General features: G+C 64.3%; 1 protein-coding gene across 4 annotated transcripts in view; it reads left to right on the top strand.

The window, feature by feature from the left end:
- MAST1 (microtubule associated serine/threonine kinase 1) overlaps window positions 1-15,558 on the top strand; it is a 44,232-nt gene extending 28,674 nt beyond the window's left edge. For all 4 annotated transcript variants that reach the window (XM_054012424.1, XM_054012423.1, XM_054012422.1 and 1 more), the window contains 15 exons: window positions 228-436; window positions 2,903-3,041; window positions 3,346-3,478; window positions 4,483-4,648; window positions 4,932-5,033; window positions 5,255-5,377; window positions 6,255-6,364; window positions 7,116-7,279; window positions 7,951-8,201; window positions 8,602-8,805; window positions 9,379-9,608; window positions 9,993-10,115; window positions 10,588-10,724; window positions 11,107-11,294; window positions 12,820-15,558. In XM_054012424.1, the coding sequence (XP_053868399.1) occupies window positions 228-436; window positions 2,903-3,041; window positions 3,346-3,478; window positions 4,483-4,648; window positions 4,932-5,033; window positions 5,255-5,377; window positions 6,255-6,364; window positions 7,116-7,279; window positions 7,951-8,201; window positions 8,602-8,805; window positions 9,379-9,608; window positions 9,993-10,115; window positions 10,588-10,724; window positions 11,107-11,294; window positions 12,820-13,970 (3,430 nt within the window). In that variant the 3' untranslated portion in view covers window positions 13,971-15,558. The remainder of the gene's footprint in view (window positions 1-227; window positions 437-2,902; window positions 3,042-3,345; window positions 3,479-4,482; window positions 4,649-4,931; window positions 5,034-5,254; window positions 5,378-6,254; window positions 6,365-7,115; window positions 7,280-7,950; window positions 8,202-8,601; window positions 8,806-9,378; window positions 9,609-9,992; window positions 10,116-10,587; window positions 10,725-11,106; window positions 11,295-12,819) is intronic.
- The last annotated feature ends 4,359 nt before the right edge of the window (window positions 15,559-19,917 follow it).

Genomic DNA, 19,917 nt, shown 5'->3' with positions numbered 1-19,917 from the left:
AGTTGGGGGGTTGGCTCCAGGACTCCTGGGTTCTCGCGCCAGCCCTGGGAGGGGAGCGGTTAGAGCTGGGGGGTGGGGGGTTGGCTCCAGGACTCCTGGGTTCTCGCGCCAGCCCTGGGAGGGGAGAGGTTAGAGCTGGGGGGTGGGGGGTTGGCTCCAGGACTCCTGGGTCCTCACCTGGCCCCGGCGGCTGGGCGGGGCCGGACCGAGCCTGTGCTGGGTTTCAGGGCCGTGTACTTGGTGCGGCACAAGGAGACGCGGCAGCGCTTTGCCATGAAGAGGATCAACAAGCAGAACCTGATTCTGCGGAACCAGATCCAGCAGGCGTTCGTGGAGCGGGACATCCTCACCTTCGCCGAGAACCCCTTCGTCGTCAGCATGTTCTGCTCCTTCGAGACCAAGCGCCACCTCTGCATGGTCATGGAGTACGTGGAAGGTACGGCGGGCACGCCTGGGGCTGGGGGGGCACGCCTGGGGCTCGGGGGGCACGCCTGGGGCTGGGGAGAATGGGGGGCATGCCTGGGGCTGGGGGGACACGCCGGGGGCTGGGGGGAATGGGGGGCACACCTGGGGCTGGGGGAGCCACCTCTGGAGCTAAGGGGTCAGGAGGGCATGCCTGGGGTGGGAGGGGGGCACTTCTGGAGCTGGGGGGGAGCAGGGCGGGCACGCCCAGGGGTGGGGGGGCCACAGCCCGGCCCACCTTGGGAGGGGACACCAACAGCAGCCCTGAAACTGGCTCCGCTGCCCATGCAGTGTGTGGCTAGTGTGTGTCATGTCACAACATGGCGTCGTCGTGTTGTGATGTGGTGGGGCTGCCTAGCAGTGTGTTGTGATGAGATGGTGTAGCGTGTTGTGTCACAACATGGTGGTGTCGTGACATGGTGGAGCAGTGTGTTGTGTCACAACATGGTGGCGTTGTGTTGTGATGTGGTGGGGCTGCCTAGCAGTGTGTTGTGATGAGATGGTGTAGCGTGTTGTGTCACAACATGGTGGTGTCGCGACATGGTGGAGCTGCCTAGCAGTGTCGTGTCACCACACAGTGGCGTTGTGTCGTGACATGCCCCCTTCTGCACAGCGATGTGACACCTCCCAGCATGGTGGTGTCATCCTGTGACCTGCCCTCTCTGCGCAGTGGCGTGGCCATGCCATGGTGGCGGTGTGTCGTGCCGGGCTGGCTCTGCAGGGTGGTGCGGTGTGAGGTGCTGATTGCGCAGTGGGGCGATGCCGTGTCATGGCGGCACTGTGCTGTGCTGACACGGAATTGACAGGTGGGGATGGTGGGTCATGCGTGGGGGATGGGTGTTGGGACGGGTTGACATTGAGTCATGACGGAGCAGGGTCAGCGTGGCCTCTCGACTGGGTGGAGTTGTATTGCAACGACGGGACGTGATGGGGAGATGTTGCATCATGACAGGGATCGGGCCAGGGAACGCTCGTGCCAGGACATGGCCTTGCTGGGTCACGACAGGGCCGTGTTCTGTCCTAACGGCGCCGGGGTTTAGAGTGGCAGGGTGGCGTTGTGGGGCAGCGTCTTGTCCCCACAGGGTGGATTTGTGCGGTAGCATGACGGGTCGGCACTGTGGTGTGCCAGGGTGCTGTTGTCTTGGGACAGGGCGGTGGTGGGTTGTGACAGAGCCGTGTTGCATTTCACCGGGGCGATGTTGTGACATGCCATCTTGCCTCACATCCTCTCGGCACAGGCTTCCCACGGTGAGACCCCGACATCACCGAGAGGCTGTTTTAACTGCTCCTGGGGAATTCTGCGCCAAAAAATTAACATTCTGCGCCAAAAAATTAACATTCTGCACACAATATTTTAAAATTCTGCAGAAGTCTGCATAGTTCATTTGTCAAAATACACAATATAATCACGCCAGTTTCAATTATTTTAGTAATTTATTTCAAAATACCTCTCAGCGTGTATGTCTGTAACAATACAGACGACAAAAAAGAGTCAGGAAATGTTTTTTGACAAATAGATTCCTTACTAGGCATATTAATACAGAACTCTGAGAAATAATTCCTTTAAACTACAGTGCAGAACCGTATTTCCCGCACCCCTCAGAAGCAGTGCAAAGGCTCGGGGGAGTCAGGGGTAATGGAGGAGCTGAGGGAGAGGGAAGTAATTGCTGGGAAGGAGCTTGGGTGTGAACTTTGGAGGGTTGTTGGATATGGGTGGGAAAAGTATGGAATATTTTTTGGGGGGCGGGGCGGGGGGATTGTTAGGGAGCTTCCTTCTGGTTGACCCCTGGCCTTTGCCATTCATCAAGCACATCAGCCCCTGTCCCCATGTGTCCCCCCACCCCAGCTCAGACACCCCCTCCCCCCATCCCCATGTGGCCCTGCACCACTCCTGTCCCCATGTGTCTCTGTGCCCCCGCTCAGCCATCCCCCTTCGCCCATGTGGCCCTGCACCCCTTCCCCCTATGCCTCCACTCCCATTCAGCCCCTGCCCCAGCCTGTCCTCCCCCGACTAGCCCTTATGATCTCCTATCTGTGACCTCCCAGCAGCTCCAAGTGCCCCATGCTGTCTGTCTCCCCATATCTCTGGCACTACATTTCTCTTCCCTCTCAGCAGCTGGGGCTGGCTGGGAGCGGCGGCTTTGGTCTAGCACCACAGCGCCCTCTGGTGGGCAAAAGGTGGGACGGCAGCAACTTTCCAGCAGAAGTTATTTTCTGTGGAAAAAAATAAAAGTATGCACGGCACATGAATTATGTTCACACGCAGTGGTGCAGAATCCCCCCAGGAGTATCTAAGTACATTGGGGCTGGAAGCCGAGATTCCTGGGGCTCCATGAATCCCACCATCAACAGGGCTCGAGAATGGGGAGCTCCCTGCTCTAGGGGTATGAGGGGAACCCTCCTCCCAGGGTAAACTGGGTCTCTCTGGCTCCCCTGGCAGGTGGGGACTGTGCCACGCTGCTGAAGAACATTGGGGCCCTGCCCGTGGAGCTGGCGCGAATGTACTTCGCCGAGACCGTGCTGGCCCTGGAGTATCTGCACAACTATGGCATTGTCCACCGCGACCTCAAACCCGACAAGTATGGAGCCAGTGGGGCGGGGAGCAGGACGCCTGGGTGCTCTGCCCAGCTCTGGGAGGGGAGTGGGGCCTAGCGGGGGGGCTGGGAGGCAGGACTCCTGGGTTCTATTCCCAGAAGGAGGCAGCTTCTTCCACAGCTCTTTCATCTCCATCCCTCAGCCCCATCTGGGGCCCCCCCAGCTCCCCCCAAGGATGGGGATGGGCCATGCAATGTGGTGATCTGGGGCCCAGGAGGGGGTGGGGGGGCCTCAGAATCCCGCTCCCCAGCCCCCGCTCTCAGGGGCTCCCTGTCGCTGTCCCCCCAGCCTGCTCATCACTTCCATGGGGCACATCAAGCTGACAGACTTTGGCCTCTCCAAGATGGGGCTGATGAGCCTCACGACCAACCTGTACGAGGGCCACATCGAGAAGGACGCCCGCGAGTTCCTGGACAAGCAGGTGAGGCCACAGGGCAGGGGATGGGGGGCCATGGGGTGGAGCTACAGGGGCCCCTGATGGGGGGGATCAGGCAGGGGATGGGCATTAGGCCAGGGCTAGTGGGGCTCAGTGGGGGCACCAGCCGAGGGCTGACGGGGTGGGGGGCTCAGCAGGGGCTGGGGGCACTAGCTGGGGGCTAATGGGGTGGGGGGCTCAGCGGGGGGCTGGGGACACTGGCCGAGGACTGATGGGGGGTGGGGGGTGTCACGGAGTCCCCGGGCGATGCTCTGGAACTGCTCCCCACAAAGCCAGTCAGGACTCCGGGGAGCCTCTTCTCCCGCGGAGCAGACTGTCTTCAGGGCAAGACGCTCACTTGGGTCTCTCCTGGGAGCATTCAGCATATGTCCCCCCGTGCGCTTCCCACAGCGAAGCCGCCCCGGCGGGGTCCTGGGGAAGTCAGAGGGTTCTGTACCCCCCACTTCGCAGTCAGACGTGACTCTCAGCCAGCCAGTAAAACAGGTTTATTAGCTGACCGGAATACGGGTTAAAACAGAGCTTGTAGGTCCAGAGAACGGGACCCCTCAGCCGGGTCCATTCTGGGGTTCAGAGAGCCAGACACCCCCGTCTGCCCTCACTCCCCGTCCCCAGCCAGCCCCAAACTAAAACCCCCTCCAGCCCCTCCTTCTCTGGCCTTTGTCTCTTTCCCGGGCCAGGAGGTCACCTGATCTCTTTGTTCACCTTTAGCTATTTCCTTGCAGGGGGGAAGGGCCCCGGCCATTTGTTGCCAGGGACACAAAGTGCCCGTGATTTATGCATACTGGCCTTTTCCCACCACCTAGAGACTTAAGAACTGCATTGGGGAAACTGAGGCACCCACACAGTATTCAGAGGAAACATTAAGAACAGTCCCACTTCATCACAGGGGGCTCAGCGGGGGCTAGGGGCACTGGCCGAGGACTGACGGGGAGGGGGGCTCAGCGGGGGCGGGGGCACTGGCCGAGGACTGACGGGTGCCCCCTGGGCAGGTGTGCGGGACCCCCGAGTACATCGCGCCCGAGGTGATCCTGCGGCAGGGCTACGGGAAGCCGGTGGACTGGTGGGCCATGGGCATCATCCTGTACGAGTTCCTGGTGGGCTGCGTCCCCTTCTTCGGGGACACCCCCGAGGAGCTCTTCGGGCAGGTCATCAGCGGTAGGTGGGGGCGTGGGGGGAGGGGGTCACGGGCATCCCCGGGGGGGGTGAAGTTTGAGGGCAGGTTCATGGAGGGGACAATGTACATTTTGTGGGAAGGGTCGGGGGTGGGGCTGAGTTTGAGTTTTGGGGGGAAGGGTCGGGGTGGGGCTGAGTTTGGGGGAGGCTCTGAGTTTGGGGGGAAGGGTCAGGGGAGGGGCTGAGTGTGGGGGGGAAGAGTCGGGGGTGGGGCTGAGTTGGGGTCCAGCTCTGCCCCCATCTAACCCCCCGCCCCCATTCTCAGACGACATCCTGTGGCCGGATGGGGAGGAGGCCCTGCCCGCGGATGCCCAACACCTCATCTCCTGCCTGCTGCAGACCGACCCGCTCGTCCGCCTGGGGGCCGGTAAGACGTTTCCCCCCCCCCCCCCACGGGGCCCAGCTGGGGATGGGGACTCGGGCTCGGGGCCACGAGCATCTCACCATGGACCTGCTGCAGCCTTTTGGCCATTACAGCCGTGTGGTGCCCAGCAGCCATGGGCCCGGCCTCCCCCTGCCCGCCCCCAGCGAAGGGCCCCGCTCTCCGGCCTCCCCTCCCTGACGCCCGGCGGGGGTCTGTCTCCACAGGTGGCGCGTTCGAGGTGAAGCAACACAACTTCTTCAAGGAGCTCGACTGGGCAGGGCTGCTGCGCCACAAGGCCGAGTTCATCCCCCACCTGGAGTCGGAGGAGGACACCAGCTACTTCGACAGCAAGTGCCCCCCCCCGCTCCTGCCACCCCCTCCCCACCACGGGCACAGCCCGGGCAGCCCGCCATGGCCGAAGCATGAGCCAGCCTGGGGTCCAGAGCTCAGGGAATGGGGACTCAAGAGACTTGTGTATCTAGAACCATGGGTCTGGGGGCTCAGGTTCTCTCCCGGCTCTGGGAGGGGAGTGGGGTCTAGTGGTTGGAGCAGGGGGGCTGGGAGCCAGGACTCCTGGGTTCTATCCCCAGCTCTGGGAGGGGCGTGGGGTCTAGTGGTTAGAGCAGGGGGCTGGGAGCCAGGACTCCTGGGTTCTATGGCCCAGCTCTGGGGGGGGGGGGAGTGGGGTCTAGTGGTTGGAGCAGGGGGGGGCTGCGAGCCAGGACTCCTGGGTTCTCTCCCCGGCTCTGGCAGAGTAGGGGTGTTCAATCCTCCATGCTGCCACCAGGGGGTGTTGCTTTCCATTTCTTTTAAAGGAGATTAGGGTCTGATGTTCTCGGCCTAGTCAGTGGCCGGGCAAGCTGCCCACACTCCAGGCCCACAGGCAGCATCTCTGGCCGGGGGCAGAAGGGACTTTGGTCTCCATGCCCTGTTCAGTCCCTAGTCCCCCTGGGTTCCCATTAACGCCAGTCGGGTGACGGGGTTATGTGCCATGGGCCCCCGGCCTGCTGAGAGCCTGCAAACTCATTGTGTCCGGGCGGGCCACTTGAGCAGCTGGGAATGAATGGCAGGATCAGGGGCCCCTCGTCCAACACTGAGATGCAGCCATCTCTGGGGTAGGGTGGGGGGCTGTGTATACGGGGACCCCTCATCTGGTGTTGAGATGCAGCCACCTCTGGGGTGGCGCACAGGGGCTGTTTATTACTATCTCCCTTCCCCCTCCAGCTCGTTCGGACAAGTACCACCACATCAACTCCTACGACGAGGACGACACGACGGAGGATGAGCCGGTGGAAATTCGGCAGTTCTCGTCCTGCTCCCCCAGGTTCAGCAAGGTGGGACCGCGTAACACCGAAGGCAAAGGGCTGGCCAGTCTGGGGCGCCTGGGGCAGTGGTTGTGTGGGATGAGTTTGTGTGTGTGATGCATGGAACCTGTGTGAGCTGTTGGGCTTGGATAAATGGGTGCTGTATCTGTGGGGCCAGGTCTGTGGGCTGGCGATCTGTGGGGCTGGGGTCACGTGTGTTATCTGTGGGTGCGTGTGTGTGATCCATGGGGCTGGAAGTGCATGTGCGAGCCGTGGGTCTGGAAGTGTGTGCGATCCGTGGGGCTGGGGCCGTGTGCGATCCGTGGGGCTGGGGGCGTGTGTGCGATCCGTGGGGCTGGAAGCGCGTGTGCGATCTGTGGGGCTGGGGCCGTGTGCGAGTCGTGGGGCTGGGGGCGTGTGTGCGATCCGTGGGGCTGGAAGTGTGTGCGAGCCGTGGGGCTGGAAGTGTGTGCGAGTCATGGGGCTGGGGGTGTGTTTGCGATCCGTGGGGCTGGAAGCGCGTGTGCGAGCTGTGGGGCTGGAAGTGTGTGCGAGTCGTGGGGCTGGGGGCATGTGTGTGAGTCATGGGGCTGGGGCCGTGTGTGTGATCTGTGGGGCTGGAAGTGTGTGCGAGCCATGGGGCTGGGGGCGCGTGTGCGAGCCATGGGGCTGGAAGCGCGGGTGCGAGCCGTGGGGCTGGGGCCGTGTGCAAGCCATGGGGCTGCGGGCGCGTGGGATCCGTGGGGCTGGCGGCGCCCCCCCTGACCTTTGCCCCCCCCAGGTGTACAGCAGCATGGAGCACCTCTCCCAGCACGAGCCCAAGGGCCCGGGCGTCCCCAAGCGGGACCAGAGCAACAAACACAAAGACGAGGCACTCGGCAAACGTGAGAGCCTGGGCAGCTTCACCCTGCGGGACAAGAGCTGGCGCAGCGGCTCCCCGGAGCTGTGAGTGCGGGGGGGCTCCACGGGGGGGTGACTGGGGGCTCCCCGGAGCTGTGAGTAGTGGGGGCTCCACGGGGGGTGACTGGGGGTTCCACAGGGGGGTGACTGGGGGCGGTGACTGAGGGGGGCTACCCAGAGCTGTGAGTGGGGGGGCTCCACAGGGGGGTGACTGGGGTTCCCCGGAGCTGTGAGTGGGGGGGTCCCGGAGCTGTGATGGGGGGGCTCCCTGGAGGTGTGAGGGGGGGCAGGAGAGGGCTGGGCAGGCTCTCCCCCAGAAACCCCAGTTCATCCCAGCCTGCAGCGCCCCCTGCTGGACCAGTCCAGGAGACCTTCTGGCAGAGGCTGGCTCCGGGAGGGGAGTGGGATCAAGTGGTTAGAGCGGGGGGGCTGGGAGCCAGGACTCCTGGGTTCTCTCCCCAGCTCTGGGAGGAGAATGGGGTCTAGTGGTTAGAGCAGGGGGCTGGGAGCCAGGACTCCTGGGTTCTCTCCCCAGCTCTGGGAGGGGAGTGGGGTCTAGTGGTTAGAGCAGGGGGCTGGGAGCCAGGACTCCTGGGTTCTCTCCCCAGCTCTGGGAGGGGAGTGGGGTCTAGTGGTTAGAGCAGGGGGCTGGGAGCCAGGACTCCTGGGTTCTCTCTCTTGGGGCCTCACCTGCCCGCCCCATGTCTGTGCCGCAGGAAGCGCCTCTCGGCCTCGGAGTACACCTACCCAGAGAGTGAGTCGAGCCCCCCGCTGGGCGCCCGGCGCCGCTTCTCGGCGCTCATGGACACCAGCCGCTTCACCGCGCCGCTGGAGGACGACGACGAGCCCCGGGCCAGGGGCCCTGCCAGGGAGAACGGGGGCCCCGCAGCTGCCCCCCAGGCCGAGGGAAAGGAAGGGAGCGCGGGGGCAGCCGGGGACCCTGCTGCCCCCAGGGATGCTGAGGCTGGTGGGTAGGACCCAGGGCTCCCGGGAAGGAGGGAGGGGAACCAGGCAAAGCGTTAAATGTGGCATCCCCTCCCCCCCCCCCCCCGGGAACTTCCCCTCCCCCATGGTAATTGCCCCCTGCTCATTGACCCAACTAGGCAGAGCATGGGGAGGTGCATTCTGGGTAACAGGCTGGAAAGCTTGGGGGTGGCAGTGTATTGTGGGTACCAGCCCTTCTTAACCGGATGGGGGGGCAGAGAGAGGTGCATTGTGGGAAAGGGCCCTGAAATCTCTGCTGAGGGAGCAGTGAATGCTGGGTAATGGTGCCACCATTGTGTGGGATGGAGAGGTGAAGGGGTGACAGGGAGGAGGCTGAGACCCTCACGTGCCCCCCAACCCCGTTGCTCTGTCTCTCCCCCCAGGCGATAGAGTGAAGGGGGGCGATGCCCAGGCCCCGAAGGAGGCGGACCCCCAGACCCCCAAAGCCACCAGCGACCTGGTGCTGCGGCGCGCCCGGCACCAGCAGCTGTCCGGGGAGTCGGCGGGCGAGAGGCGCAGCGCCCGGGTGGGGGGCAAGGTCATCAAGTCTGCCTCGGCCACCGCCCTGTCCGTCATGATTCCCACAGGTACCCCCCTGAACTGCCCCCGCCTGTCCGTCATGATCCTCACAGGTACCCCCCTGAACCTCCCCCCGCCTGTCCATCATGATCCTCACAGGTACCCCCCTGAACCTCCCCTCGCCTGTCTGTCATGATCCCCACAGGTACCCCCTGGACCCTCCCGCCTGTCCGTCATGATCCCCACAGGTACCCCCCGCCCCCTGCCTGTCCGTCATGATCCCCAAAGGTAACCCCCCGCCTGTCCATCATGATCCCCACAGGTACCCCCCTGGACCTCCCCGCCTGTCCGTCACAATCCCCACAGGTACCCCCCCGCCTTTCTGTCATGATCCTCACAGGTACTCCCCAGACACCCCAGCTTGTCCGTCACGATCCCCACAGGTACCCCCCGCCCTGGCCGTCATGATCCCCACAGGTACTGCGCCCTGGACAGCAGGACTCCTGGGTTCTGTCCCTGGCTCTGGGAGGGGAGTGGGGTCTATTGGTTAGAGCAGGGAGACTGGGGCTCAGGACTCCTGGGTCTCCCGGCAGGGCCCCGGCGGGGCCGTGCTGGTCTCACACGCCCCTGTCTCTCTGCAGTGGAGCAGCACACCAGCTCCCCCCTGGCCAGCCCCATGTCACCCCGCTCCCTCTCCTCGAACCCGTCCTCGCGGGACTCCTCCCCGAGCCGCGACTACTCGCCTGCCGTCACCGTCCTGCGCTCGCCCATCACCATCCAGCGCTCCGGCAAGAAGTACGGCTTCACGCTGCGCGCCATCCGCGTCTACATGGGCGACAGTGACGTCTACAGCGTCCACCACATCGTCTGGGTACGGCCTGGCCGAGCGAGGGGCTTCGTGCCCCATGGGGGGGCAATGCAGACTGGGCATTGGGGGGCCTTGTGCCCTCTGGTGGCAGTGCATGCTGGGAAATCCTTGGGGCAGTGCATGCTGGGAAAGGGATCTTGCACCCCACAGGGGAGCAGGATATACTGGCAGAGGGTCTTGTGCCCACCTGGGGGCAGGGCATGCTGGGTAAGGGACCTCACACCTTCCTGAGGGTGCAGTGCATCCTGGGAAAGGCTGGGGGCAATGCATTCTGGGTACCGCCCTCACACCATCATTGGGCGGGGGAGGTGCTGCATCTTTGGTTGGGGCGTTGCATTGTGGGTAAGCAGCATGGGCCAGCCCTGACACCTGCCTCCTGTCCGGCAGCACGTGGAGGAGGGGGGCCCAGCCCACGAGGCGGGTCTCTGCGCCGGGGACCTCATCACCCACGTCAATGGGGAGCCCGTGCACGGGCTTGTGCACACGGAGGTGGTAGAGCTCATCCTGAAGGTAAGCGTCAGGGAGCGGTGCATGCTGGGAAAGCGGTCTGGGGAGCAGTGCATGTTGGGAGAAGGGCCTGGGAAGCAGTGCACGCTGGGAAAGGGGCCTCGCACCTCACCAGGGAGCAGTGCATGTTGGGAGAAGGGCCTGGGAAGCAGTGCACGCTGGGAAAAGGGCCTTGCACCCCATTGGGGAGTGGTGCATGCTGGGAAAGGGGTCTGGGGAGCAGTGCATGCTGGGAAAGGGGCCTCGCACCTCACCAGGGAACGGTGCATGCTGGGAAAAGGGCCTCGCACCTCACCAGGGAGTAGAGCATGCTGGGAGAGGGACCTGATGCCAAGCCCCTGCCCCACCGTGGGGCATGGAGCCCAGCTGTGTCCCCAGGTGCTGTCCACAGGGCCCGGCCGGAGGCAGGCCTTGGCTAATGGGGATGGAGGGGTGTTTCCTGCCCCTTCCCCACGTGGCCTGTCTCTCATGGCAGAGCGGGAACAAGGTGATGGTGACCACGACGCCCTTCGAGAACACATCCATCCGCGTCGGGCCGGCCCGCAAGAGCAGCTACAAATCCAAGATGGCGCGGAGGAACAAGAGGAGCATCAGCAAGGAGGGGCAGGAAAGGTGGGGGGGAAGAGGGGGAAGGGAACGGGGGCAGGAGGAGGTGCGGGGGGGGGAAAGGAGGGGGTGCTGGGCTGGGGTTGACAGGAGGGGTGCCGGGGGAAGGAGGTGGGTGCCAGGGTTGGGGGGAAGGATGGGTGTTGGGGCGGGGGGCACAGGAGGAGGTGCAGGGTTGGGGGAAAGGAGAGGGTGCTGGGGCCGGGGGAAGGAAGTGGGGGCCGGGAAGGGGGGTGAGGGGTGCTGGGGCAGGAAGGGGTGCTGGAGCAGGGGGAGGGATGGGGTGAAGGGCAGGAAGGGGTGCCTGAGCAGGGAGGACAGGAAGGGGTACTGGGGTGGGGGAAACATGAGGGGGACCCCCCCCCAGCACTGACCCTCCCCCCCGCAGCAAGAAGCGCAGCTCGCTCTTCCGGAAGATCACCAAACAAGCCAACCTGCTCCACACCAGCCGCAGCCTCTCCTCGCTCAGCCGCTCGCTCTCCTCCAGTGACAGCCTGCCCGGCTCGCCAACCCACAGCCTGAGTGCCCGCTCGCCCACCCAGAGCCTGCGCACCACCCCCGACTCTGCCTACCTCGGTACCGGGCGCGGGGCACTGGGGGGGCACTGGGGGGCAGAGGGTGTGGGGGCACCACTGGGGTGGGCTGGGAGTGGGGCACTATGGGGTGAGCAGGGAGCATGGCTGAGGGGGCACAGCAGGTGTGGGCTGGGGGCACGGCAGGAGAGCACAGGGGCAAGGGATCACCAGGAGGGAGTGGGGGGGACAGGGACATGGGGGGGTCTCTGTTACCTCCTCATCCCTGCCCCCATGCCAAAAGGGGGTGCAGGTGAGTTGAGGGGCTTCAGAGCCACCTTCCTGCGTCTGTGAGTCAGGTTGTGCCCCACTGCCGCTGGACTTAGGGGTGGCAAAACCTCTGGGATGTCCTTGGGCTGCAGGGGCTGCTCCCTCCACCAGGTGGCGCCCCAGCCCCGTTCAAGCCCCCCCACACCCTGGGTCTGTCAAGGGCCATCTTCCCTGCCCAGGCACTGTGCCCCCACATCAGCCGGTGCCCGTGGGCAGGGGGCAGAAGGGCGATGGGGATCCAGGCCCAAAGCGCCAGTGACCAGAGATATGGGGTGAGCTGAGTGCTCCAAGAGAACTGGGGGGGCCGCCCCATCCCACTCGTCTGTCCGTCCGTCCATCGGGGGGGCCGCCCCATCCCGCTCGTCTGTCCGTCCATCCATTGGAGGGGCCGCCCCATCCCGCTCGTCTGTCCATCCATCCATCCATCGGGGGGGCCGCCCCATCCCACTCATCCATCCATCCGTCCATCCATCGGGGGGGGCCGCCCCATCCCACTCGTCCATCCATCCGTCCATCCATCGGGGGGGCTGCCCCATCCCACTCATCCATCCATCGGGGGGGCTGCCCCATCCCACTCATCCATCCATCCGTCCATCCATCGGGGGGGGGGCCACCCCATCCCACTCGTCCATCCATCCGTCCATCCATCGGGGGGGCTGCCCCATCCCACTCATCCATCCATCCGTCCATCCATCGGGGGGGGGCTGCCCCATCCCACTCATCCATCCATCCATCCATCCATCGGGGGGGGGGCTGCCCCATCCCACTCATCCATCCATCCGTCCATCCATTGGGGGGGGGCTGCCCCATCCCACTCGTCCATCCATCGGAGGGGCAGCCCCATCCCACTCATCTGTCTGTCCAACCATCCATCCATTGGGGGGGGCTGCCCCATCCCACTCGTCTGTCCATCCATCCATCAGGGGGTCGCCCCATCCACTCGTCTGTCCGTCCATCCATTGGGGGGGCCACCCCATCCCACTCATCTGTCCTTCCAGCAATGAGGGGGGCAGGGAGAGCTCTCTCCACTTCTGCTGATCCCAAGCAGGCTGAAACACAGCCTGTATGCCATGGGGGGGCTCCTCCAGGACTGCCCCCCAGGATGTAGGGGGATCAGGCTGTGGATGGGGAGGGGGGCTGTGTGATGGGTCCTCCCCCTGGACTGCCCCCCTCGGGGAACTCAGAGGCCCTGGTCTCCAGGGATCCGAGCCGCCCCCGTCCAGGATCTCACCCCCCTTCCCGGTCTCCTCTCTCTGCAGGCGCCTCGTCCCAGAGCAGCTCCCCAGCCTCCAGCACCCCGAACTCCCCGGCCACCTCCTCCCACCACATCCGGCCCAGCACCCTGCACGGCCTGTCGCCCAAGCTGCACCGCCAGTACCGCTCGGCCCGCTGCAAGTCTGCCGGCAACATCCCCCTGTCGCCCCTGGCCCACACCCCCTCGCCCACCCAGTCCTCGCCCCCCCCGCTGCCCGGCCACACGGTGGGCAGCTCCCACACCACCCAGAGTTTCCCCGCCAAGCTGCACTCCTCCCCCCCCGTGGGCCGGCCCCGGCCCAAGAGCGCCGAGCCACCCCGCTCGCCCCTGCTCAAGCGGGTGCAGTCGGCCGAGAAGCTGGGCTCGCCCCTGGGCTCGGAGAAGAAGGGGGCCGTGCGCAAACACAGCCTGGAGGTGACCCACACCGACTACCGCAAGGAATTCCACCCCGAGGCCGGGCTGCAGAGCCTGGTCGAGTCGGACGGCGAGAGCCCGGGGGCCGGCGACGGGGCCGGCAGGCAAGTGGCCGCCCGGCGGCTGGGCCGGCAGGAGTCGGCCCTCAGCTTCGGAGCCGGGGAGGCGGCGGGTCCGGCCGGCGGGGGCCAGACAAGCGCCAAGGAAGGCCCAGCCTGTGCTGAGGCGGCCGGCAGCCCCCGCGACCCGGCGGGGGGCGTCAGGAGGCACCAGGGGGTTCAGACTGAAGAAGCCTTTGCCGCTCCCGCCCGGCCGCCGGCCAAAGCCTTGAGCCCGGTGCAGGAATATGAGCAGGGCAGGAGGGGCGAGGCAGAGGGGGCGCCGCGCGGGCCCGTGCCCCTGGTGGTGGAGCCCCAGGAGATTGCCGACGGGCAGGGGCTGTGGGAGAGGAACGTCGAGGGGGGCCAGGGCCGGCAGCCCCCCAAGGGCCCCCAGAACCAGGCTGGCTCCCCCAAGGAGAAGTTGATCCTGGAGGTGGTGGAGGAGCACACCACCCTGGGGCCCCGAACCAAGCCCTCCTCCCCCAAAGGCCCCTGCTTGGGTGCCAAAAATGGGCTGGCCCCCCCCCGGAAGGGCTTGGCTGAGGCGAAGACGCTGGGAGTGATCCTGCCAGCGGGGAGGGGCCCTGCCCCCCAAGTCCTGCCCCCTGCCGTTGTGGAGAAAAATGCGGCAGGGCACTGAGAAGAGGGGAGTGGGGGGGGGCAGGGTGCCCCCCCGCAGTGTACACGCCGCAGGGAAACAGGGGGACGCCCCTGAATGTTGGGAGACACGGTCGGGATCCCCTCGGCCGTCCCCCCAAAAGGAATCTGGTCTGTTTTTGTGCAGAGGGCGGCATGGGGTTACACAAAGCGCCCCCCCGCCTCTAGTCACAGCTGCTTCCATCAGTGGGGTGCGGGGCACGGAGCCAGGAGGAACTCCCCCCCCCCCCCCGCCTGGTTTCTAAGCTCCATGGACACGGGGGAGTGGAGGCAGCGCCCCATTGTAATGCCCCCAGTGAATGGCATGTCCTGTGTAAAGTATCTATACATATATATATATATAATATATACGCGCAAGAATACCACGTACACTGAAGGGTTAATACTGTGATTGCCCCCCCCCCGCCCCCGCGCCCCAGGTCCTTGCCATGGCCCCGTCAGGGAAGGGTTAACGTGTCCCCGGATTCCAGGGATGGGGGGGCGGGAATTTCAGTGCCCCCTGGCCACTCCCTGGTTATACGTCACCATGGTAACCAGCGGGCCAGAGCCAAACTGGGGCCTGGCTCGCTGATGTCACTAAGCAGCAGCTGTCGCATCATCAGGTGGGTGGTGATGTCATCAACAGGCAGCCAGTGGCGCTGCAAGGGCATGGCCCGGCCTGGGGAGCTCACCCTCCCACCACTGTGCTGGCATGATGATGTCATCGACCCATGGCTGCTTGTGTGATGTCATCGAGGTGCCTAGCGCACTGTGGTGATGGCATCAAGCTCCACCCCCATCCCTCCTCCCGCGTGTTTGTGATGTCATCAGACCAGCCCTGTCCGTGTGATGATGTCATCAAAGCAGGGCCGTGGCAGTGCCCCCCCAGTGCTGATGCTACTCCAATCTCCCCCCATGTGCCCTGGTGGGGGCATCCCCCATGGGCACGGTTCTCGCTATGCAAATGCCCGGTGCTGCCCTGAGAGCAAATCGAGCTGTTGGGGGCCCTACACAGCCCATTGGGGGGGGATCTTTGTCTCGCCCCCCCCCCCCCATATTGCCCCACCAACCAAGCCTTAATGGACCCTGCATGCAGTAGGCACCCTGCTCACACACACTCACATGCCCCCCCCCATGGCCCATGCACCCCCCCCGCAGAGGGACCAGCAGGGGGGGCCTTTCCCAGTGGCAGACCCCGCCCCCCAGGCCTTGGCGGGGGGGGTCTCCTCACAGAAAGGGGTCCCCAGGCCTCTCTCCAGCCTGTGGGTCAGACAGGAGAATGAGAGCTGAGGGGGGGGGAACCCCAGTAACGGTACCTCCCTAGGCTGGGTCAAGTGATAACCAAGGAGGGGGGACGATGGGGGGTGGGGAAATTATCCCTTATAACCGCCCCCCCAGAGAAAGGTGCTATAACCCCTGGTCACTCTGGCTATGGGGGGGATTCCCGCTGCCTCCTACTCCACAGCCCCCATGTATATGAGAGGGCCCCACAGGTGTGTTGTGTGTGGGGGGGACACGGTGTCCAGCCCTCACGTGGGTCCTAAAGCAACCGTGTGCTCATGTAATAATAAAGACTGTACAGCACATATCAACCCCCCCGTGTGGTGTGTCATTGGGGGGGGGGCTTGTCGATATAGTCAGCCCTTCCCCTGCTGCATTATCTGGGGTCGATTGCCCCCCCCCGTATCTGTTGCAGCATTGGGGGAGGGGCTCGTGTCCCCCCCACAACCCTTCTCACTGCATGATGGGGGGGGGAGCCCAAACATGCCCCCCCCCACCAGCTGCTGCAGTGACTGGATGGGGATCAGCCTGCCTCCCCCATTCCCCGTCATAACCCAAAAGATTGAATGGGGGCGGGGTCAGTGCCCAGGCTGAGGTCTGGTGGCCCCAGCACCTACAGCCACGCCCCACTTGAGACCCCCCCCATAACACCAACCCCCCCCCCCACATGGGCCTCCCGCTTTCCAGGTGCAACATTCCCCCCGCCCTCCCCGGGCATTCGGCTCCTCCCTGCACTCGGCCGGTGGAGGGTGCCATGGGCATTGGATGGTGACCGGGTGGGGGAACACATCATCCTGTCTGGGTGAAATCAAGGGACCCCCCCCCATAAACAGCATTAATTACTACTACAGGATCAGGGAGGCAGGGGCCAGTTCTGAGGGCCCCCCCCAGATCAGACCCTCTCCCCCAGCCGCCATGTGCCATCTGGATCTCATGCCCCGTTGATTCCTGGTTCTGCCCCAGCCCCATGCCAGACCTCCTGCGCAGGCCTGGCCCCGATCCAGCCGCCTGTGGGGGCCGGGCGTTGCCCATTCTGTACGGGCTGGTGTGACCAGCTGCGTTCACGTGAGGCTGGGCTCACACGGGCCAGGCCGGCGGAAATGGGCCAAAGGTGTCATGGCGGCGTCACCCCCACCCGCCCATGGGGCAGCGGCCGCGGGGTTCTGATCTGCCACCCGGCCTGACCTGGGGGTTCTGGTTCAGCCGTGACACAGAGGCACTTGAGTCACGGGGGTTGGGTCCGAGCCGGAGACAGGCTGGAGGGGGGTGGGCTGGGGCCAAATGGGCACAGTGGGGCCAGGTCAAGGGTCTGGTTCGGCCCATTTGAGGCCAGAGGTGGGCGCTGCTCCAGGGTGGCTGGTGAGCTCCGTGTCACCTACCCCTTGGCAAGGGCCTTCTGGCACAAACCCCACAGCCTCCCCCGCCCCCGTCCCGAGCTGGGGGCTTGTCCCGCCCCAGGACGAACCTGCCATGGGGCAGAGGGGCCAGACTGGGCACGCGTGCGGCCCATGAACCAGCATCTCCCTCCAATGCCTGGCTCTGGGGCAGGCGTCCAGCCCCACTGTCTCCCCGAGCCTCGGGGGAGGCCCCCCAATTTATCCCCCACTCCCTTCCCAGAGCCTGGACTAGATACCAGGAGTCCTGACTCCCAGCCTGTGTCTCCCCCCCGACACACACACACTCTAACCACTAGTCGCCCCTGTCCTCTCATACAATATCTGTGGGGCGGCGGGTTGGGGGCACATTCCCCTCTTCAGCCCCAGCCCAGAGGTGGCAGCTCTGCTCCCACCCTGGGGCTGAGGACACACCTCCCCCCTCCCCCGCCCCCAGGGCTGTGCCCATCCCCCTCTGAGCCCAGGAGCTAAGGTCAAACAGAGCGGGCCAGGACTCCTGGGTTCTAGCCCCAGCTCTGGGAGGGCAGTGGGGTCTAGTAGTTAGAGAAGGGAGGCAGGGATGGGGTGGGAGTCAGGACTCCTGGGTTCCAGCCCGGCTCATGGAGGGGAGTGGGGTTCAGTGAGCCCAGTTCCCCCTCTCCCCTGCCCCCGGATATGGCAGCCCCTGTCCCGCCAATGGCTACGGAACTCAGAACCCACAGTGCCAGCAGCTGGGGGAGGCCAGGAGCACCTGGGAGCCTCCCAGGGTGCACTGGGGCACCAGAGCCCAGAGGGGGATTATGGTCATCCCCCCATGTGCCACCACTGCCAACCCTGCAGCATCAGAGGGGGCCCCCTGCCCCCTATAGCCTCCCATGGGCCCCCCAGTCCCATAGGGACCCCTGCTCTGCACCCCAGAATCACAACCCCCCTATAGCCTCCCATGGGACCCCGGTGCCCCATCTCCCACCGCAGCATCAGCCCCCATACACCCCCCCCCAACCTGTCTGTCCCAGCCCTGTAGCATGGCTTGGGCTCCCCCCCGCCCCCCGCCTGTCACAGGCTCTCCCCATCACTGATCCCCCCCACCCTCTGTCTCTCCGTCTCCCACCGCTGAGCCCCCCGCCATGAAACCGCCCTCCCGGTGGTGAGGATGCGAAGGGGCTGCCATGGCAACAGAACGGGCACTGGTGGTGCCAAGCGGGAGCCCAGCCGCTGACGGGGGGGGCGGGCGCAGCTCATGACCTACTTTCGCTGGTGCTTTCTTCCTGCCCATGTTAATCGGGGATTATCCTGCCCTGACTTGGAGGGTGGCGGGGGGAACTCAGCTCTTACAGGGCAGGAGCAAAGTGGGGGTACAGACAGCTCCGAGCCTGTCTGTGTTCTCTGGTGGGGGGGGTCTAGGAGCAGGACTCCTGGGTTCTATCCCCAGCTCTGGGAGGGGAGCACTTATCTCCTGGACCCCTTGGGCTGCCCCCCCCGCCCCACACAAAAGTTCTTATGTGTGTGGGGCAGGGCCACAGGCCCGGCCTGGGCCCCGGCCTGGTCCTCTCCCCTACACTCAGTCCAGTGGGATTGGGGTCCCCCCCTCCCCGCTCCCTAGCTGACCTCCCAGAGTGAGCAGGATTTGGGGCACGATGTCCCTGTGTGTGTGGGGGGGTTCCCCACAGCTGTCTCCATCTCCCAGCACACCCACCTCCTCCAAGAGCTGCAGAGGGCATATTGGTGCTGTGTGTCTGTGTTGCGCTCTGTTGTTGCTTTGTGTGTGGGGGGGGGTTGTGTGTTACGTTGTGCGCACTGTATGCATACACGTGTGTGTGTGTGCATGCATCTGCGTGTTGTTTCACATGAATGTGTTTCATGTGCATTGTTTTTGTTTGTGCTGTGTGTGTGTTTGAATTATTTTGTGTGTCGGCATGTATTTTTTTCATGAGCATGTGTGTTGTTTGCAGAGTGTGTTATTTTGTCTGTGGTGGGTGTGTGTCTGTATTTTGCATACAGTGTGTTGTTTTGTGTGTGTGTGTGTGTGTGTTGTTGTGCCTTTGTGTTGTGTATTTGTCAGTACTATTTTGCATGAGTGTGCCTAGGGTTTGGTGCATGTGTGTGTGTGTGTGTGTGTGTGTACATGGTGTTTTGTCTCTGTGCTGTTGTGTGTAGAGGGTTGTTGGGTCTGTGTGTTGTCTGTATTTTGTGTGTCTGTGTGATACTTTGTGTATGCTGTGTGGGACGTACCCCTCTGTCTATCCCCAGGGCCTCACCACCCCTCCTTCCCCTCCAGAGTTGGGATGCTCCCTTGACCCACACAGGCGCTCCCCACCCCCATCCCCCAACCCCTGTGGCCTGCACCGGACGCTCCCTCCCCCGCGCTGTCAATTATGGCTGCTGACGCGGGTGCCCTCGGGGTGCTGGTGCTGCCCTACTTTAGCTGCCTGACCTACTAACGCTGAGATGCCAGCCAGGCCCGGTGCTGGCCCAGATAGTAACCCCAGTACCGGGGGAGCAGCAGCAGGGAGAGATGCCCCCCAACACACCACACAGTGCCCCCTGCCAGCACCCCGTCTCCACCGCCAGCTGAGCCTGCCATGGGGGGAGCCCCTGGGTTCTTAACATGGGGGCCACCATGGATCTAAGCCCCCAAAAGGGGATGGGAAGCAAAAACCACAGGCCCAGACCCCCTCTTCTGAAAACAGGGGGAGGCATGGGGTCCGAGACCCACCTCGTACGGACCAGCCACCACCTGCTAGCCCCCTCCTGGCTCCACCCCAACCCCTCCAGCAGCCAAGGGTGTGCACCCTGTACCACTCCTCCACTATGTAACCATCCATCCATGCCCCCCCACACCCATCCAGCCATCCCCATACACGTCCCTCTGTCCCCATGCACCTCTCCAATCTATCCATCCAATGCTGTACACACCTACTTATCCATCCATCCGTCCATTCCCTGACATATCTAACATCCACCCATCCATCCCCGTACACCCCCTCTATCTCTCCCCATACACTAGGGTGACCAGATGTCCCGATTTTATAGGGACAGTCCCGATTTTGGGGTCTTTTTCTTATATTACCCCCCACCCCCATCCCGATTTTTCACATTTGCTGTCTGGTCACCCTACCATACACCCCCTCTATCTATCTATCTATCTATCGCCACACCCCCGCTCTATCTATCCCCATACACCCCCTCTATCACCACCCCCATCCATCTATTTTCCTCCCTCCATACACATCCATCCATCCAACTTTCTTTCCTTCTCTCATTCCACACCCTCCCCCCACAGCGGCTCCACAGCGC

Source organism: Malaclemys terrapin, chromosome 23 (genome assembly GCF_027887155.1).
Source record: "Malaclemys terrapin pileata isolate rMalTer1 chromosome 23, rMalTer1.hap1, whole genome shotgun sequence".
NCBI lineage: Eukaryota > Metazoa > Chordata > Testudines > Emydidae > Malaclemys > Malaclemys terrapin.
This window is presented reverse-complemented; position numbering and strand designations above follow the sequence as displayed.